Source organism: Tarenaya hassleriana, unplaced genomic scaffold (genome assembly GCF_000463585.1).
Source record: "Tarenaya hassleriana unplaced genomic scaffold, ASM46358v1 Cleome30, whole genome shotgun sequence".
Lineage (NCBI taxonomy): Eukaryota > Viridiplantae > Streptophyta > Magnoliopsida > Brassicales > Cleomaceae > Tarenaya > Tarenaya hassleriana.
This window is the reverse complement of record NW_010966178.1, coordinates 76,144-95,855: the sequence shown is the minus strand read 5'-3', so window position 1 is coordinate 95,855 and position 19,712 is coordinate 76,144. Positions and strand designations below refer to the sequence as shown.

At 34.1% G+C, this 19,712-nt stretch overlaps 4 protein-coding genes across 4 annotated transcripts; 2 read left to right on the top strand and 2 right to left on the bottom strand.

The window, feature by feature from the left end:
- Positions 1-214: 214 nt before the first annotated feature.
- Positions 215-873, top strand: LOC104820233 (heavy metal-associated isoprenylated plant protein 3). Its single transcript, XM_010550600.2, has 3 exons — positions 215-289; positions 391-472; positions 542-873. The coding sequence occupies exons 1-3, from the start codon at positions 257-259 to the stop codon at positions 838-840; spliced, it is 414 nt and encodes a 137-aa protein (XP_010548902.1). The 5' UTR covers positions 215-256; the 3' UTR covers positions 841-873.
- A 119-nt stretch (positions 874-992) lies between these two features.
- On the bottom strand, positions 993-5,447 carry LOC104820232 (1-deoxy-D-xylulose-5-phosphate synthase, chloroplastic). Its single transcript, XM_010550599.2, has 10 exons — positions 5,029-5,447; positions 4,260-4,388; positions 3,972-4,136; positions 3,706-3,856; positions 3,095-3,366; positions 2,732-3,005; positions 2,337-2,644; positions 1,967-2,248; positions 1,587-1,871; positions 993-1,445 (listed from the first exon to the last, which is right to left on the bottom strand). The coding sequence occupies exons 1-10, from the start codon at positions 5,170-5,172 to the stop codon at positions 1,305-1,307; spliced, it is 2,151 nt and encodes a 716-aa protein (XP_010548901.1). The 5' UTR covers positions 5,173-5,447; the 3' UTR covers positions 993-1,304.
- An 8,400-nt stretch (positions 5,448-13,847) lies between these two features.
- Positions 13,848-15,328, top strand: LOC104820429 (UDP-glycosyltransferase 75D1). Its single transcript, XM_010550871.1, has one exon. It carries the CDS (start codon positions 13,848-13,850, stop codon positions 15,282-15,284), a length of 1,437 nt encoding a protein of 478 aa, XP_010549173.1. The 3' UTR covers positions 15,285-15,328.
- A 2,327-nt stretch (positions 15,329-17,655) lies between these two features.
- LOC104820231 (histidine-containing phosphotransfer protein 1) lies at positions 17,656-19,378 on the bottom strand. Its single transcript, XM_010550598.2, has 6 exons — positions 19,132-19,378; positions 18,651-18,781; positions 18,492-18,560; positions 18,222-18,293; positions 18,000-18,072; positions 17,656-17,889 (listed from the first exon to the last, which is right to left on the bottom strand). Exons 1-6 carry the CDS (start codon positions 19,189-19,191, stop codon positions 17,830-17,832), a joined length of 465 nt encoding a protein of 154 aa, XP_010548900.1. The 5' UTR covers positions 19,192-19,378; the 3' UTR covers positions 17,656-17,829.
- Positions 19,379-19,712: the final 334 nt, after the last annotated feature.

The following is a 19,712-nucleotide window of genomic DNA, read 5'->3' as shown; positions in this document are numbered from 1 at the left end:
TTTGAGCTTTTTGATTTGACATAATTGGGCTTACATTTAAAATTATTGGGCTTACATAATTGGGACTTTTTTCCTGGGAGTTTTGATCCTCTGTGCAAATGAGCATGGGAGTTTGTGCGGGCTTCAGCGTGGGAGACTGAAATTACGATAATACCCTTTGTCGGAAGAACGTGTCGCTTTGACATTTGTTTTGTCTTTTCTTCTTCCATTCCGTCGACGTTACGGTCTGAAACATTAAACAAAGATTCGTTCGTCGATGGCAAAAGAAAATAAAAAGGACAATGTCAATGTAAGAATCCAAATGAGAGAGATTTTCTCCCATTTTTTTTTTTTTTTAAATATTTCTCATGATGATTCAAAAACATTTTTTTTTCTTCAATAAACGTGTAGTATGTGGACGTCGAATTCAAGGTTCCCATGCATTGTAACGAATGCGAGAGAAAGATCGCCGGAATCATATCCAAATTCAAAGGTGATGCATGAAATATATATTATATATTATACATTCTGAATCGTTTCATAATTAAATATCTGGATGCAGGGGTCGAAAAATTCATGACGGATATGAATAGCCACAAGGTCGTGGTTACGGGTAAGATTGATCCGAAGAAATTGGGGAAGAAACTCAAGAAAAAGACTGGAAAAAGAATAGAGATCGTTGCCATGGAAGACAAAGACGAAGAACACGAAAAAGACGACGGAAATAATATGATTTTGGAGATAAATTTGGAATCTTTTGGACCGTTGGATCATTCTTTATTTGGTTATGATTACAGGGATAGAGAAAAATTCATGGTTTTCAGCGATGAAAATCCCAAATCTTTGTGTTGTATCTCGTAGGAGTTCTTGAATTTTTTTTTATTTTGTATGATGTAAAAATATGTTGATTTATTTATAATATAATATATATTTCATGTATATAACGATTTGCATGGGATTTTGCTTTCTTCTTGTTCGGCAAGGTACTCAAGTCTATATTGTGAATTTTCCGATGTGGGAACTGTTCTTCAATAGATGTATATATTCAGAAACCAATTTTATTATCACACCCAGAAATTTAAAAAAAAAACTAATACTTTTGATACAAAATGATAAGATTTGCAGTTTCTTCAACGGCTCTATAACTCCATCTTCATCTTTCTGCAACCACCTCTGTCCAGTTCCGACAGTTGCAGAAGATCTTCCGACATTTTCCGTCTGGAGGGAACTCTATCTAACACGGTTCCTGCTCGCATGGTTAGATCCTGTTTCTGCTCCACAGTGTCGAAAGAATTGTATCGTATCATCGGCTTTGTCGTGTTCTTTCAAAACAAGGCTTCTCTCGGGCTGCCGAGTAAGTTCATGACGGTGGCCGCGATATGGGAAGGCGTCAGCCCGGCCTCGGCCAGCTGATCTGACGGCGATCCGTGGTCAATGTATCGATCTGGCAGCACCATCGGTGTCCACTGTTACGAAAACGGAATTCGAATCAGAATCTTGCAGCGGTTTGATAGCCAGATCACACGGTAAGAATCGGAAATATACAAGTACATACATATATATATATATATGATTCAACAAAAATATATATATATATATGTACTTACCTTGAGTTTGCCGTCAAGAAGACCGTCGAGAGCGAGGAACTGTACAACGTGAGAGCCAAACCCGCCAATCGATCCTTCTTCGACTGTGATCAGAACCTCGTGAGACTTAGCCAGTTTTCGGATGAGATCACGGTCCAGCGGCTTGCAAAATCTCGCATCCGCAACCGTTACATTCACGTCTCGGTCTTTGAGCATGGCCGCCGCCGCTACACAGCTCTGAACCGCCGAGCCATAGCCCAAGAGCGCAACCCTCTCGCCTTCCATCAGTATCCTACCTCTCCCGATCTGAAAAAGAGATCACGAGATTTTGAGATTTTCGTTATGTATAATACGACGAACTCTATCGAGGGTTAGTCGGGTTTTTTCTATCGAGAACTCGCCTCGAGAGGAACCCCTTTGTTTCCCAGGGGAAGTGGGACACCGATGCCATTTCCTCTCGGGTAACGGAAGCAAGAAGGACGGTCGTCTATGGCTGCAGCAGTGGCGACCATGTGGAAAAGCTCGGCCTCATCGGATGGAGCCATCACTACCATATTCGGGAGACACGCCATAAACGTAACGTCGAAAGCTCCACAATGCGTCGGACCATCTGCTCCGACAAGTCCAGCTCTATCCATTGCGAATCTCACCGGCAATTTCTGCAGATCAACGTCATGCACAACCTAGAGAAAGCATCCCGAGAGGATATTCTCATTCAGTCTCGAGAGATAATACCGTATCGAAAACGCTAAATGCTATGAATAAACTTGCCTGGTCGTAAGCCCGTTGCAAGAAAGACGAGTAGATTGCGCAGAACGGCTTGACACCTTCGCAGGCCAAACCAGCAGCGAAAGTAACGGCGTGCTGTTCCGCTATTCCGACATCGAAGCATCTCGTCGGGAAACGACGCTGGAAGAGATTCAACCCTGTTCCTCCTCCCATCGCCGCATGAATGGCAACTACATCTTTATCCGCCTCTGCTTCCGAAATCAAAGCCTCGGCAAAATACGTCGTGTAAGACTGAGTCTTCGCGCTGGTTTTGAACTGTTTACCGGTCGCCGGATCGAATTTCACAACTCCTGAAAACCGTAACGAAGATTAAAGTTTAACCAAACGAAGAACGCTGTGAGAGAATGCATATATATAATGAGGGAAAGGCTATGAACCATGGTATTTGTCGGTAGCTCTCTCGGCGTATGGATATCCGCGACCTTTCTCGGTCACAACATGGATAAGGACCGGTCCAGTTGTCCGTGTACTCTTGACTTCATTCAGGATAGCCACTAGATCGTCTATGTTGTGACCATCAACCGGACCGATATAGTAGAGACCGAGTTCTTCAAACAGCGTAGCTCCAGACCCACTTATCATTCCACGAGCGTATTCGTCAACTTTTGCAGCCAATTCGTGCATCGGCCCACCAATTTGCTTCGTTACACCCTGCAGGGAACAAAAACAAAAGTTTCAAAAACTCAATCCGATGCCCGAAAATCGTCGCTGGAAATTATTATCAAAGAAACGATACTTGCCTTGGCGACTTCCCTCAACTCTCTGAGAGGTCGGTTAGACTGCAACTTACTAAGAGCACTGCTCAAAGCTCCGACAGGAGGGGCCGGTCCATCCAATGTAGCCGTGGGCAGAGAGACTTGCTTGTTGTCATTGAGAATTACGATCATGTCGGAGTCTAAGTATCCGGCGTTGTTCATGGCCTCGTAAGCCTGCCCGGCCGTCATAGCACCGTCTCCTATAACAGCTACCACATTGTTGTTCCTCCCCTTTAAATCCCTTCCCACTGCCATACCTGTTCACAAGAGATACATACACGATTACGCTTCGGTTATCTCTATATATATATATCCAATCTCGCATCAGAGGGACCAAAGGGTTTAAACCGGGCAAATATATAAGCGAATTCAGTATAAATTTTACCGAGAAATGCTTCCTAAGGAGTAAGTGGCAAATACAAATCAGAGAATTCTTCATAATACAGCTTTGGATCGATTTCGTGTTCTACGCTAATAACTAGTGAGCTTTAGCTTATTAATTGTCATATACGATCAAATATAGGCATTTGCCGATATTCTTCATCACACTTCTTATTACTTTTTTCTCGGTCCAAGGCAAGAACCAGAAGAATTACCCAAGCCTGCAGAAATGGTTGTGGAGCTGTGACCGGCGCCAAAGCAATCGTACTCGCTCTCCGCTCGCTTGGTGAAACCAGACAGTCCATTGGTCTGTCTCAGTGTATTCATCTTACCTCTTCTCCCCGTCAGAATCTTGTGAGGATAAGACTGTCGAAACAAGATAACGTCGAACAACGATGAATTAGACACTGTCAAGGAAAGAATACAGTATCAATGGTATCAATGGAGTAGACATTCCAAATTTCGAAACCAGCCAGCCGACCTGGTGACCGACATCCCAGAGAATCCTGTCCTGAGGAGAATTGAAGACGTAATGAAGGGCGACGGTCAGCTCGACGACACCGAGGCTAGACCCCAAGTGTCCGCCGGTTTTCGAGACGTTGAAGATCACATCGGATCTCAACTCGTCGGACAGCTGTTTCAGCTCCTGCAACAGAAAGAAAAACAGCACAAGCCTTTTTCAGTCATGGTGATAGATTCTACTGCTTGGATCGTTTGAAAGGGACCCAAAAGAGAGATTGAACAATGTCTCGGTAGATAAATTCTATACCTTGACAGAAAGATTTTTCATGTGGATTGGGTAATTGATTGTGTCCAGTAAAGGGGTTGGTGGTCTATTGGCATAGTACTCACCCTTCTCTGCAAGTGAGGCATAAACACCACCCGGCTTTCTTTTGGACTGTCCAAACCAAATCAAGGCACAAAAACAAACGAGGAGAAAAAGACAATGGAATTAGAACCTCAAACACAGAATCAGTAACAGAAACCCACTAAAGTGACCAAAAACCCGACAATTTGTAGGCATAATCTCCCGTAATTGCGACAAAGTGTGGCGATAACTAACATCTGAAGGGTTTTTTTTCCTGGGATTAGATTCAATGGAATGAAGAGGGGTAATACATCTGGATTCCGACAAAATGAACAAAACCCAGTGAAAAGTTTCCTTTTTTTCATCTTAGACCCAATGTTCTATGTCAACATCATGAATTAAAATAGAAAAGGAGCCGAATTTATTTGGATTCCGGCAAAAATGAACTAAACCCATTATTCTATTCACGATTTAACAAAATGGGTACTCCAAAATCTACAGAAACCTTGCTAATTTATGGCCTAAAATTAACTGAGAAACCGGATGAAACCACTGGTGCTTTTTTGTCTCTCTATAATTCGACTAAAGTGAACAAGAAACGGCAAATCCGCAAATCTGTGACTAAATATCTTCTCGCTGATACTCTGCAGAAACTTTATATCATCTCCGATCGCCACACAAAAAAAAAAGAAATTCGAAAAATGAAATAAAACAATTGAGTAAATCTTACATGGACGGTGGTTTTTCCGGAGGATACAGATGGAAAATCTGTTGACAAGGACGATGAAGAAGACAAAGGTGCTGATTTGTAAGAGTCTGTCGGTGTAGTTCCTCTGCTTATGTAAGAAGGAAAAGCAAATGCAGAGAGAGCCATTTTCTGATAAACTCAGAAAGAGCTGAGAGAGAGAGAGAGAGAGAGAGAGAGAGAGAGAGAGTCGACGACACTTCCTGAACTGGAGGTGCCACCCAAATTATAAGCACGAGAATCTTGTCATTGAATAAGTAAATAACTGTTAAAAAGAGGGGTAAAAAATTAAATAGTTAATTTAAAAATTATGTAGTCATGAGGATAAATAAGCTACAATTACGATTGATGATGATTATGGTGGTGGTGGTTAGAGATGGTGGAATGCTGTGGAAGAAGAGAGAATTAATGGCAACAAAATACATAACAGTGTGTGTATATATACACACATATATCATATAGTATTGGTAATATTGCTTGACTATGTCCATTGAATATGGAGAGATTTGTTGTTGTTGGAAGCCGATTCTGATTGGACCACGTCACCCAAAAAATCTAACAAGCAGATAGATTCCCACCGTTTCCATTTATATAAATTTTCCGTTACAAGTTGAAAGTGCATGGCATTATCCTTATCCAAAGAAAAAAAGAATCTCCTGAATAAGTGTTGAATGCACACTTATCTACACGGATTTGTGGTTATATATTTAGTAAAAATCAATTGTTATCTGTTTTATAATTGGATTAAAAAAAATTTCCTATCCATATTTGACTTTAGATATAGATTTCCAGCTGTATAATATGACATAATATTAATAAATAAATGTTAAATGTTCAAAATCATTGGACACGGATTTTACAAGTGTAAAAAATTCAGACCTTTGAAAAAGAAAAAAGAAAAACTCGCTAAGAACATGTAAAATGTTAGCGACTCCTAGGAAACTACCAGATTCTGTTGTATCTATTAGTTGTCCATATCTCTCTCCTACCTACCACCTGTATCTCTCTCTCTGTTTCTATTAGGGTTGGACGTTTCGGTTCGGTTCTCCGGAACCGGACCGAACCGAAGCGTTAAAACGGTATTTTTCCCGACCCGAAACCGTTATTATTTTCCGAACGGTACCATTTTTAGAGAACCGAATTTTTTCGGAACCGAACTTCAAAAATCCCGAAAAACCGAATATTTTTAAAGAAAATCTATCATTTTTTTAATAAAACCCGAAACCGAACCGAACCGAATATAATAAAAAACCCGATTGGTACCTATTTTTATAAAACCGAAAGAACTGAACCGATTCATTCCGTTCCGAACCCGAACAGTTTTCCAAAACGCCCACCCCTAGTTTCTATATGTACCCAAATTCCAGACCTGATGAATATACGAGAGTTCATATACTTACATAAAATCTCTATTAATTGAAAGAAAGTGCACAAAATTAATTCAATTCAACTATTTTTTTAAAAGAAAAAAATATCCAAGTGCATGAGGAATTAAATCATATATATAAAAGTACAGTTGAGTGAAGGAGGGATTGACACGTGTCCCATAAAAAATTATAAATTAATTCTCTACCTATTAATTATGTGGATATTGATATATAATGTATACGTCCTTCAATATAAACGATTTTCTTTATCATTAAATTAATATATCAATTTAATCTATCATTATTTTTTTATATTTATTAAATAGATATTTTTTTCTAAATAGACAACTCTCAATAGATATTTAATATATTAACTTATATTAATTTAAAAGTTTATTAATTTTTTTATGTACATAGATATTCATCTATCTAATAACCGTATACAATTATTTTTAATATCTTATAATTTTAATTATTCTGTTATGTATATATTGTTATCTTACACGTATCTTTATATATATATATATATGATATCCTGTATATACAATTTTCTATTTTGTTCATATTCACCACCCCTTCATTTATTCAAATTTGTCTTTTTCCAATTATGTTAATTCCTTTATTCATTGTATTCAACATCTTTTAAAATATATTTAATCTTCATAAATTACATTCATTCCTTCTATCATGCATGTATTCACGATATTCTATGTCTTTTAAAATATAATTAATTTTCATAAATTATATTCATTCATTCTCTCTATCATGCATGTATCTACGATATTCTATATTTTTAAATAGTATTTATTAATAAAATATCTAAATATTTTCATAAAAATTTGTCTATATGTTTTTTTATCTATATAAAGCGGCACGATTTGTTTGAGATTTTTGAATTCAACAGAACAAAATCTAAAAAAGAACAGCCACTACAAAACTTCTAAATCTCTCTCTCCCTTTCCCCTCTCTATTCAATCTCTACTATTTTCATAGCCCTTAAAACAAACATACCACAACTGGTCTCCACAACTAACCTCGGTGAATACATGGTATATAATTCTTTAGTTTTTGGTTGTAATTTTTTTTTGTCATGTAGAGATTTTTTACTCGCAGTGTATATAATCGTGGTGACTATGAAAGTTCAAGATGTTGTCATATGTTACTTGGTCTACCTTTTTTTTTATCTATAATCTTTATTGGAATGTTGAAATAGATATCTAAAAATTTGACTCAGAGAATCTACAGTGGCGTTGAATTGACGTTACCCATATGGTTGGTTTGCTCTTTTACTCTAATACCTTTCATTTTTTATATACGTTTTATATTGCGAATGCGTTTTCGTTTCGTTATTTGTTTATTCGAATAATCTCTGACTTTTAAAAATTAGCACCATTTATTGTTTTTATAATTTTGATTAAGAAATTGACGCATAGGTACAACTTTTGTTTCATTTTTTTAATTTTTCGAGTTTAGGAATTTTTGGAGATTTCTCATTATGGATGAACTTTTTTTTTTATAACAGACAAGCGATGTAATGAAACGAAGATCAAAGTTGAAGGAAACCGATATTTCTAAAAAAAAAAATTGAAACTCAAGAATGCTGAATTGAGATTGGCAGAACTCAAAACCGTATGAAGGCACTTGAAAAAGAAGCCACCACAGCCATGTTGGAAGTCGAGGATTAGCAGCTGAACCTAATTTATCAACGACCACTTGCTCTGGTAAATGTTTTTCTATTATATAGGTCGTTGTTTTCCGTAAAGTTTTCTTCTTTTTTTTCCAATGTTTAAATTTGAAATAGAACTATTCTCTCTATGCATGTTAACTTAGAGAACTTACCATCGTCGTGTTCTTCATATCGTTGACAAGCTCTATTCTAAAATATGAATATGTGGTAAAAATTAGTTAAAAGTAAAATATGCAGTGAATAGTATTTTGTACTGTAGAAATAATAAAAAAGATTATGTTTAAATGCATACAAATGAATATACGTTACTATTTGTATCTTTTATTTATGACTAAATTATGATGCGACGATTGGCTAGGGAGAAGTTAGTTGTCGATCGATTCATCAGAGAAAAAAGAGAGAAGCTATTGAAACACGTGGTGTGGTCGAACAAACCGGAGGCAAAGGATCCAACAGCGGAAAACATGCAGTGCGATGGAAAGAAAATCTATTGTCTTTTGGAAAAGTTGTAATATTTGTAAAAATTCTTTTTTTTAATATAAAAAGGTCTTCTCATATCACTTTTGAATTGTATTTTGGAAAAGTTTTAATATTTTTTAGGAGATTCATCTAAATTTGTCACTTTTTCTCTGGTCATATAATAAAAATAATTTATATTATTTTATTGTGAAGTATTTTACGTTCTAAACCAATATACTATTTTTTTACAAACTAAGAACTAATATTATATCATATTTGTATGTTATATATATTTTATCACAATAATATTAGTTTAACAATCCATATAAAATCAATTTACTTCTAATTTAAACATATGTGAATTAGAGTCTCATTTAATTAGATATTTTCTATTAGTTTCACTTGTATTTTATTAAATTTATTTTTTACTAATCACCCATTGTTTATTTTACATGATCATTTAAGACCCGTTTTGAAGTCTATATGTTTATACGAAGAAAGATGTAAAATAATATATTAAAGATATAAAATATTTGGAACTTAAAAAAATATTTGTTCTATTATTAATACATTTATAATAGTATATCAAAGATATAAAATAATAACTTTGTAAGAAAAATATGTTCGTTTTGAAGTCTATGTTTATACGAAGAAAGATATAAAATAATATATTAAAGATATAAAATATTTGGAACTTAAAAAAATATTTGTTCTATTATTAATACATTTATAATAGTATATCAAAGATATAAAATAATAACTTTGTAAGAAAAATATGTTTAAGAACAAACTGAAACAATTGCTTTTGTATTATTGTTTTTATTATTCTATTTTTTATAAATTATTATTTATATATTTTTGAAACTTAATAATATTGTACAAAAGTTTCCAACTTCTAAACAATTAATAGTTTTTGTGATTAAAAAATAGTAAAGTGATTTTCTTATCCCGAAAAGAAATGTATTTGTTTTATCTTATCCCGAGAAGGAGAAGTGATTTTCTTTATTCCATCAAATTAATCCTGTTGTATTGATTTTTTATTTTGTTTTTATTTTTATTTTAATCAGGTATTGCTAGAGATGTTATAGATCGTAAGAATAAACGGTTTGGATTAGGTCGACCCATTAGTCATAATTGGTTGGATTGAGTCGACCCATTAAACTCATTTGACCCATTTAAATTCATGTATACATATACATACTACTGATACATATGCATAACTATTAATATGTATATACATATAAAGTAGAGATTGACATTTTATTATTCGATCCAGTTTATTCGATTGTATAAGAATATATATAAATAGGTTATTATATTATATTCGGTTCGGTTCGATTTCAATTTGGTAGTTCCAACCAGGACCCAACCTATTTGGATCGTAAAAATAAACGGGTTAGGATGAATCGATCCATTAATAATAATAATGAATTGGATTGAGTCGACCCATTCAACCCGTTTTAAACTATTTAAATCCATTTATATATATACATACTATTCATACATATGAATAACTATTAATATGTGTATACATATAAACTAGGGATTGACATTTTAGTATTCTATCAAGTATATTCGGTTTTATAAAAATATATATATGTATATGTTATTACATTATATTTGGTTTGCTTCGATTTTAATTGGGTTGGCTCAACCCAAGGTCCAATCTGTTTGGATCGTAAGAATAACGAGTTGGATTGGATCGACTCATTAATAATAATAGATTGGATTGGTCGACCCCTTAAATCCCTTTAAAGCATTCAAATCCATTTATATATACATATACAACTCATACATATGCATAACTATTAATATGTATACATATATAAACTAGGGATTGAAATTTTAGTATTTGATCCAGTTTATTCGACTTTATAAAAATATATATATATAAGTTATTAATTATATTATATTCGATTTCGGTCTTTATTAAGAAAATTGGGCATTTTCTTAAGAAAAAACGAATTCGGGTTTTTTAAAATTCAGTTCGATTCTATTCAGTGTTTTAATACTTTTTAGTTTTTTTAACAGTTCATTTTGAAAATGATACCAAATTTTTCAAAAATAATTAGAAGTAAATTTAACAAATACAGGTCAAATTAAATGAAAAACTAATTAAATGAGTCTCTAACTCATATATATTTAAATTAGTAAGGAATTACAAGTTGTATAACTAATATTATTATGATAAAATATAGATAGTAAACAAATATAATATAATCTTAGTTTTAGTTTTTTTTATAAAAGATGTCCAAATCTTTAGTTTGTAAAAAAATAATAATACATAGATTTAGAATGTCAAGTTGATCGAATCGAATCTATTTTATCTAATCGTAAAATTATTTAAAACCTTACTCCGATGTTTTATATTCCAACAAATGGTTCAATAATATAATCCACAAAATATAAACATGCAAATTTTTCACAATTTCGTCTGAAAAAAAATATATTATCGCAATATCTTGAACTTACAAAATATTTATTATTTTAATTTAATGATATAAATGATAAATTCAAAAACAAATACATTATATCAAACTTAAAAAATAATAATAAAAGTATTTAAAATTTATATATATATATTAGTGGTCCATACGATCTGCGCGGGTTACTATCTAAATGAAAACCGAGAATATGATAGAATTGTTTTACGCATGAGAAACTAAGATAACTTCTTTATCGTAGAATTAAATAGTTACTATGGATTTTGGTGGATCAGATAAACTAAATTACGAAGAAAAGAAAGTCCGCACGATTCGCGCGGGTTATTAACTAGTTTGTTTAATTAATCGATCAGAATTTTTCACAACACAAAAATCTATTTGAAATGTGTTAATGAGTTTGAGGGCAACATAATGTGCACTTCATTTACCAAATATCTATATAATGGCCATCTTTCTCCTATAAAACAAGAAATATAGACCAAAGAGTGGTGAAAGATTAGATTTTCTCTTCTAATATTCTGTCTTTAAAATTTAGTTATTGAAATTTTAAATTTTGTATGATAATAATAAAAGTTAAATTTAAATTTTGAAAAATTCTAAAACAATGATTGCTAATAATATTTAAAAATTAATACAAATAATAGTCAGCTAAAAAATAAAAAAAAAATGTATTTAAATAACATGAATACATCAATTTATCACTTGAATAGTACAATTTCGAACTTTTATTTTAAGTAAGAGTATCGACTAAATCTTCAAAATTAAGTTCATCCAAAATATTGTTCTTTATATATTGAATATTTTGTGAGATATATTGGAAAGCAAGTATCACTTGAGTAGTTTAATTTGTATTGAAAAATCATATAAGTAGTTCCTCAACTTAATATATATGATTAGAAAGAGATACACATTATACAACTATATATAAGGTGGAAAAGTGTTACTCATTTTAATTTTTTATATTCTTTATAATCTCATTTTTAAGTTTGGAAGTAAACAAGATATATATTAATTCATTTTAATATTGTGGATATATATTAAATAAAATCAATTGCAATATGTTTATAAATTGGGCAAAAATAACAACCATTTAAAGAATAATATCTTAACAATCTAATCCATATTTGATTTTAGGTAAAGATTTTATTTATGGTGAGATAGATCCATGGGGTATTAGACGATAGAACATTAACAAATAAATAAATATTCATGATATTTTGTATATATCTTCGAACATGATTAATCCATAGATGCAAATAAATTCTATAAAAACCCAAGTTTGGGTGGCCTAGTGGTGAAAGAACATGCAAAACATGTTCTCATCCTGGGTTCAAATCCAAGCGTGGGAAGATACATTCACATAGACTTTTTCAGTCCTCTAGGAGATGTAGTCGATCGGACCAAAGGTCCGGTAAATTTTCGGATTATAAAAAAAAATCTATAAAATAAGAAATATAGACCAAAAGAGTGGTGAGAGGTTAGATTGAGATTTCTCTTCTAAATAATGTTCATTTAAAAGCATACAAATGTATTTAAATAACATAAATACATCAATTTTTAATTTAAATAACTATTTTCGAACTAAACCTTCAAAATTAATATCATCCAAAATATTGTTCTCTGTTGCGATTAATATTAATATCGAATCTTTTTGTAAGATATTTGTTGCAAGTGTTAGACACAAATATATTGTAAGATATTTGTTGCAAGCATTATATATTATTTTTTATATTCAATATGATTGAAGTGACAATACTATAGTTTAATTATCTTTTGATTTCCTTTAATTAACAAATAAATATTTGATAGTAGAAATCATTATTGTAGTTAAAATTCCAAGATTTATGACTATGTTTAAGTTCAAGAAAGGACATCTAATAATTAAAAAATAAATACTTTCAACTAAATAATATGATTATTCAATTGAAATTTTGATTAATGAAGAAAGCTTAATGTTATTTTCATACTTCCACTTATGTTTTCAAAGGAATTAATTTGGTATTGGATTTATATACCGGATAATATAATAGATGTATTGGAGATAGATTTCAAATTCGATAATTTGACCGAACCGTATATTTATAAATCGAGTTTGGTTTTAGTTCATAGAAAGTTAGAAACTCCAACTAGTTATAATTTAAAAACTATATAGTTAGGGTTAAAATTATTTTTTAGTTTTGTTTATCTAATGTCTTTAAATATATCATCCAAATGCTCATGATCTTTTCATCTTCTTTTTGCTTTCCATTTTTGTAAACTTTCGTTACATTTCAATTTTTGTTTTGCTGGTCACAGTTTCGCGATGGAATGTGCCAAAAGATTTCACGTCGCAAACAACCGCAAAATCTATCAAAAAATTGCGATGGAGATATTGCCGTTACAACAACAAATATTATTTGCTTACGAAAATTTTAATATGTCGGAATATTAACTACACAAACTTAATTGTAGTTATGTGCCTTAATAATATTATTCTAAGTTCAGTTCATAAGGCACAAATGCAAAATTCTGTTTCTCTAAATTGCAAATTACAGGTTGTCTATAATAATTTATATATGTAATTTACTATAGTTGATCATATATATAGTTATAAAAGGTTTATATGTATAGAATATTATCTCAACTTTTATAGAAAGAACAATATCACTATTTCATATACTGATTTTTTACCTTAATAACAAAGTTGCCATGTCAAACAAAGGATCTTTGTCATGTCTCATGAGTTGTCAATTAGAAAGTATTGAGTTACTCAACGTTAGGTTATCTCCTTACATAAGCTCGAAAACTTGTCCCTTTCATTACAAGTTTCATCATTTTTTTTGGGGGGGAAGAAAGCAGAAAAAAAAAATGGAGAATCTGAAAGTGTCGGAAGCTCACTTTCTCTTTGTAACGCTCCCAGCACAAGGACACATCACCCCGGCTCTCGAGTTCGCCAAACGCCTCGCCGTCGCCGGAGCTGACGTCACCTTCGCCGCCTGCGTCTACGCATTCCGCCGCATGGTGGTGAAGGGCTCCGTCCCCGACCGCCTCTCATTCGCCACCTTCTCCGACGGCTTCGACGACGGATTCAAGCCCGACGAGAAAAACCCTAACAAGTACGCCTCCGTCATGAAGCTCCGAGGCTCAGAGACCGTCGCCGAACTCATCCGTGACCACAACGAGAACGCCGCCCAACGAGGACGACGACCCTTTACGTGCGTGGTGTTCACGCTCCTCCTCCCTTGGGTCATCACGGTGGCGCGTGAATTCCACCTCCCAGTCGCGCTTCTCTGGGTTCAACCTGCCACCCTCTTCGACATCCTCTACTATTACGTCAATGGCTATGCTGATGTTATCAAGGGCACTGATCACGATCACGATCATGATGACGATGGTTTGATAAGATTGCCCGGCTTGCCACCATTACGTCGCCGTGATCTTCCTACTTTCGTTCTTCCGTCGAACAGCTCTAGCTATTTCCTGCCGGAGTTTCAAGAACAGATGGATATGCTCAAGGAAGAAACCAATCCGATGATCCTCGTCAACACGTTCCAAGAACTCGAACCGGAAGCCTTGAACTCGGTCCCCGATTTCAAAATGATTCCTGTCGGCCCATTGATCACCTCGAAGGACGATTCGTTCGGCGTTTCTATGTGTCAAGACCCGAAGAATTATCTGCAATGGTTGGATACAAAACCAGATTCATCCGTCGTTTACATCTCTTTCGGGACAATCGTAGTGCTGAGCAAGAAACAATACGAAGAAATCTCTAAAGCCCTGATACGGAGCCGAAGGCCATTCTTGTGGGTCATTTCAGAGAAGACATACAAAAGCGAAGAAGACAGAGATAACGAAGAAGACAACATAACGAGTTTCAGACAACAACTCGACGAACAAGGACTGATAGTGCAATGGTGTGATCAGCTTCAGGTCCTGAACCACAGATCGATCGGATGTTTTGTCACTCACTGCGGTTGGAATTCGACGCTGGAGAGCTTAGTGTCGGGAATTCCTGTAGTGGCGTTCCCACAAAGTTCAGACCAGACAACGAACGCGAAGCTGGTGGAAGAATGCTGGAAGACAGGAGTGAGAGTGAACGTTAATGAAGACGAAGGCGTGGTCGAGAGCGGGGAGATTCGAAGGTGCGTAGAGGCGGTCATGGCGGAGGAGACGACGGCGGATGAATTCAGAAGGAATGCGGCGAAGTGGAGAGATTTGGCGGCGGGGTCCGTACGAGGAGGAGGATCTTCGTGTAATAATCTCAAAGCCTTTGTGGATATGCATATGGGATCTTTCTCGAACTAACAGATAGTGTCGGGGAAAAAGCAGAAACGGTAAAATTTACCAAACATAGGAATATAATAAAACATCTGTTTTGTTTTATTTTATTTATCTTTAATGTTGTTCTTCGCATTTTCTAAATTCAGTGTTTTCAGGTTTTGTGCAAATAAGATTTTGAGATTCTCGGATTTTGGTTCGATTTTTAATTTAAATAAGGGAAAAAATCTTAAAAATTACTAAACTTGTATTTTGGAGTAATATTAATTCCTAAACTTGTACAGATACCTATTAATTCCCAAATTTGCAAAATTGAACACGTTAAATCCTGAACTTGTTAAACGGTTCTATATTCGTCTATAGCGTTATTTGGTCAAAAAAACGAGTTGACCGATCCGACGTGGCTCGCCACGTCACGCGCCATGTCGGATCGGTCAACTCGTTTTTTGACCAAATAATGCTATGGACGAATATAGAACCGTTTAACAAGTTTAGGATTTAACATGTTCAATTTTGCAAGTTTGGGAATTAATAGGCACTTCTACAAATTTAGGAATTAATATTATTCCAAAATACAAGTTTAGGAATTTTTAGGGTTTTTTCCCTTTTAATAATAAAATAAAATATCATATAACATAATTGGTCTCGATTTGATAACATTGGGCCTGTTACGGTATTATGGGCTCCGACCGTTTCTTCGGCCTATTATGATGTTATTTACCTGCATTATTTACCAATCTATTTTGTTTTCTTTATTTAAAAAAAAAATAAACTCTTGATGTTAGAAAATTTACAATTCAATCCATTGAATTTGCGTACGATGAACATGTTCAATTAGATATTCTATTAAGACACACTCGAAACTATTCAACGAAAATATATTCAGTATACAGTAATAAACGTCAATAATTAAGATAGATAAAATACAACATTAATGATATTATAAAAAAAACAATAATGAACTATAACCCTAATTCTCCAACTGAAGAAATCAACTTAAAATCTTACAAAACCCTGAAAAACAATTACACATGGAATATTAAATATTAGAATCCTAATATTTATATTTGATTTATATATTTTGGATAAATTTTAATTATATTTTCGTCCTTGTAAAAAACATAGTATTTACAAATTGATAACACAATAAAGATTGTGGAAATGGGATAATTAGAGGCGCAAGATAACCAATGTGTGTAATACAACAGTGACACAAGATCAAAATCCAAATTGGATAATCGCCCAATCAAATCTCAACCATAATTTTTTTAATATGATAAAATAGTAGTTTGAACTTCTATATTTGCAAATTCCGAAACAACTCTTTGCCGAGCAATGTGGAGGGATAGGGGAAGCTTGGCTATGTTTAGGGGTGGACATTTCGGGATTCGGTTCGGAATTTTACCGGTTCGATACGAGAATGATTTATTTGCAATTCTAAAATTTGCACCAAATTAGTACCGTGTATTATTCGGTTCGGTCCGGTTTCAGTTTTTTTTTAAAATAAAATTTAATTTTTTATAAGAAAATTTCGGTTTTTCGATAATTTTATAGAATTTGGTTCGGTTCGGTTTGGTTACGGAAAATTTGATCTATAAAAACATACTCTTCGAAAATTTTAAATGATACGATTCATCGATTCAGAAAAAATACCGAGATTTTTTATTCGGTACAGAACCGAACCAAAAAGTTCATCCTAGTGGTGTTACCATGGTAGTGAATTGGGCAGGAGCATGGCTGTTTCCTTCCCTTTCAACTCGCTCCTCAATTAGAATTCTTCCGGTTAATCTAAACCCTAATCTTTAATCATTTTTTTAATCCTCTAATCATTTATTTTTTTCTTTTTTTCTTTTGATCATATATATATATATATATTATATATATATATATGTATGTATAACTGAGAGTTCTGAAAATGTGTGTTGGCAGGCACATTTTACATATTTGCAGCGTTTTCTTCGATGGCAAATCATATTCGTTTCCATGATGGTTCCAGAAACCAAAGGGAAAACCCTCGAACAAATTCAAGATTCAATCAATGCTTCGAACACGTGGAGACAGAGAGAGAATATATATATATATATAGTGTGTATATACGGTAGTGTATTTATGTAGCAAAGTGTAGCTTGTAGTTTTTATTTAATAACCTAGAGCTAGTGTGTTGTCCTTTCTACTTGTTGTCTAGGTAACTCTTTTCACTATTTTATTAGTTATATAAAATTATAAATGGAAGGTGAGAAAGGATAATGAAGAATCCAATTCGGATAACGGTCCACTCAATTCTACTGAAGTGTGAAGAGAAAGGAAAGAGCATAGGATTCCAATCTTATGTTACGTGTTTGACTCGATACTTAATTAATATATTTTTGGAATATTTCAAGTTAAATAAAAAAAAAAGTAATTTTACCGCAAGTTGGATTAAAGAAAACCCTAGTAGGGTTTTTATGAATAGATTGCATCCAACACAAGAACACAGAGAGAGAGTTTCGACAGAACACAAAAGACAAAGGGTTCCAATAGTTCCAACAACCATGGAAGTGAAGCAGCAGAACGATCTAACCATTATTAGATTTCAGAAACCAATCTCCATTGCAGGGATCGACCCACCAGACGCCACGATCTGCTGCTCCAGCTGCATTGTTCGAACACGTTATATCGCGATTTATACGCGTTTTAAAACGCGATTTTCAATCCATGTATTTGCAGTTTTTGGTGAGATTATTTGTTGGTAGGTTTCCTCACCTTGAGCAGCGTTTCCAACCTGTTCTTCACAAGACAGTACTCCTGCTTCACTTGCTGCAGGCATCTATGGCACCTGAAAATGTAACCCAAGATTCCCTAATCATATAAATCATATATGCAGAAACAATGGACCGACAAATTACAAAAATAAACAAATAAATAAACTTTAATCCGAAATTCCAGCAGCAGCAGCAATATAACAATCAATAGTGATGAACTTACGCTTCTAAGTTGTGTTCCTCGCAGGAGTTACGAAGAACGACACATGCGTTCTTAACTCTCTGAGCTCCTATGCTGGATCATTACATATCAAAAAATTCACAAATCAATCTTCTAGGAAAAAATTGAAAAACACATAACCATGTTCTTGGGGTCGGATCAAGAACTTCGCTTCGATTTTCAAACGACAATCTCTGCGCCGTCCTGAACAGAGGAAAGATCCAAAGAAACCATTTTCCTTTTTTGGACTTCGTGGGAATTGGGGAGATTTACCTGGAGCTGCTGCCTTTGAGTTGATGAACATTGGCATCAACCCTTTTGAAGTCTACTGCTGGTTGACCTCTGCAGAACAGGAAACACAAAAAGGAAAACACTTTCTAGCAACAGAGAGAGAGAGAGAGAGAGAGAGAGAGGAAAAGAGAAGGAAATTACAGGGCAAGGGTGAGATCATTGAGAAGCCTTTCAGAATCTTGGAAGAAGAGATTGACGACTTCTGCGACAAAATCTGGGTTGCTTTCATCTTGAAGTTGCTGCAGCTGCAAGAACTGGCTGTCCAAAACCCCCTTTTTTTAAAAAAAAAAAACAGAAAAAAAACGATGTCAGAAACTGAATTTCACAAACACTCCAGTTATGTCTGAACCTATCATGACCCTTTTTGTTTTTCCTCACAGTTTTGCTGTGACACAGATGAATAAAGAAGAAGATACCTCAAGTTTTGATCCTTTTTTTGGTCAATGATCAGGCTTTTTTTTTTTTTGACAGATCACAAGGTTTCAGTCAAAACCCATCTGCCATTTCCATTACATCTAAAAGCTCTAACCCCATATTATGAAATCGCCAAAGATATATCGCGGGTTTTGCCTTCAAATGTCGTCGAATTACCGCAAGTGATTTGGGCTTCTAATTTGCTTACCTGCTCGAACAACGTCTTTGTGTAGTCGAGTAAGCTCCTCTGCATCTGTGTCAACTCCATCTCTCTCTCTCTCTCTCTCTCTCTCTCTCTCTCTCTCTCTGTGGGTGTTCTTGTTCTCTCTCCCTCTATTTCTCTGTGAATACAGGACGGAGTCACTTCACCAACGAAAAGAATAGAGAAAGGAACAGATTCTCTCTCTCAAAAACCTGTTTTTTTCTTGGGGTAAATTCGAATATGAGAATCCAAAAGAGATCTTTCTTCTTCTTCTCTTCTTTTTATTTTTTATTTAAAAAAAACAATTTATATTTCACTTTATGTAATAATGGTGATTCGTGCTGTCTTCTGTCTACCCGTTCGTCGTCCACCTCATTTTGCGTTTCTCGTGTCTCTCTCTCATTGGTCTATTATCAACAATCATATTATTCTCCTCCCAATTTTTTATTATATCCAAATATTTATTTAATATTATATTGTACAACTCATGAAAGGTTTTATTATATACACATATAAATTGTTTTTTTTTTGTCTGCCCACGAACTGTCGAATTAAGATATCTACTATATAGGATCGTATTAAAACTC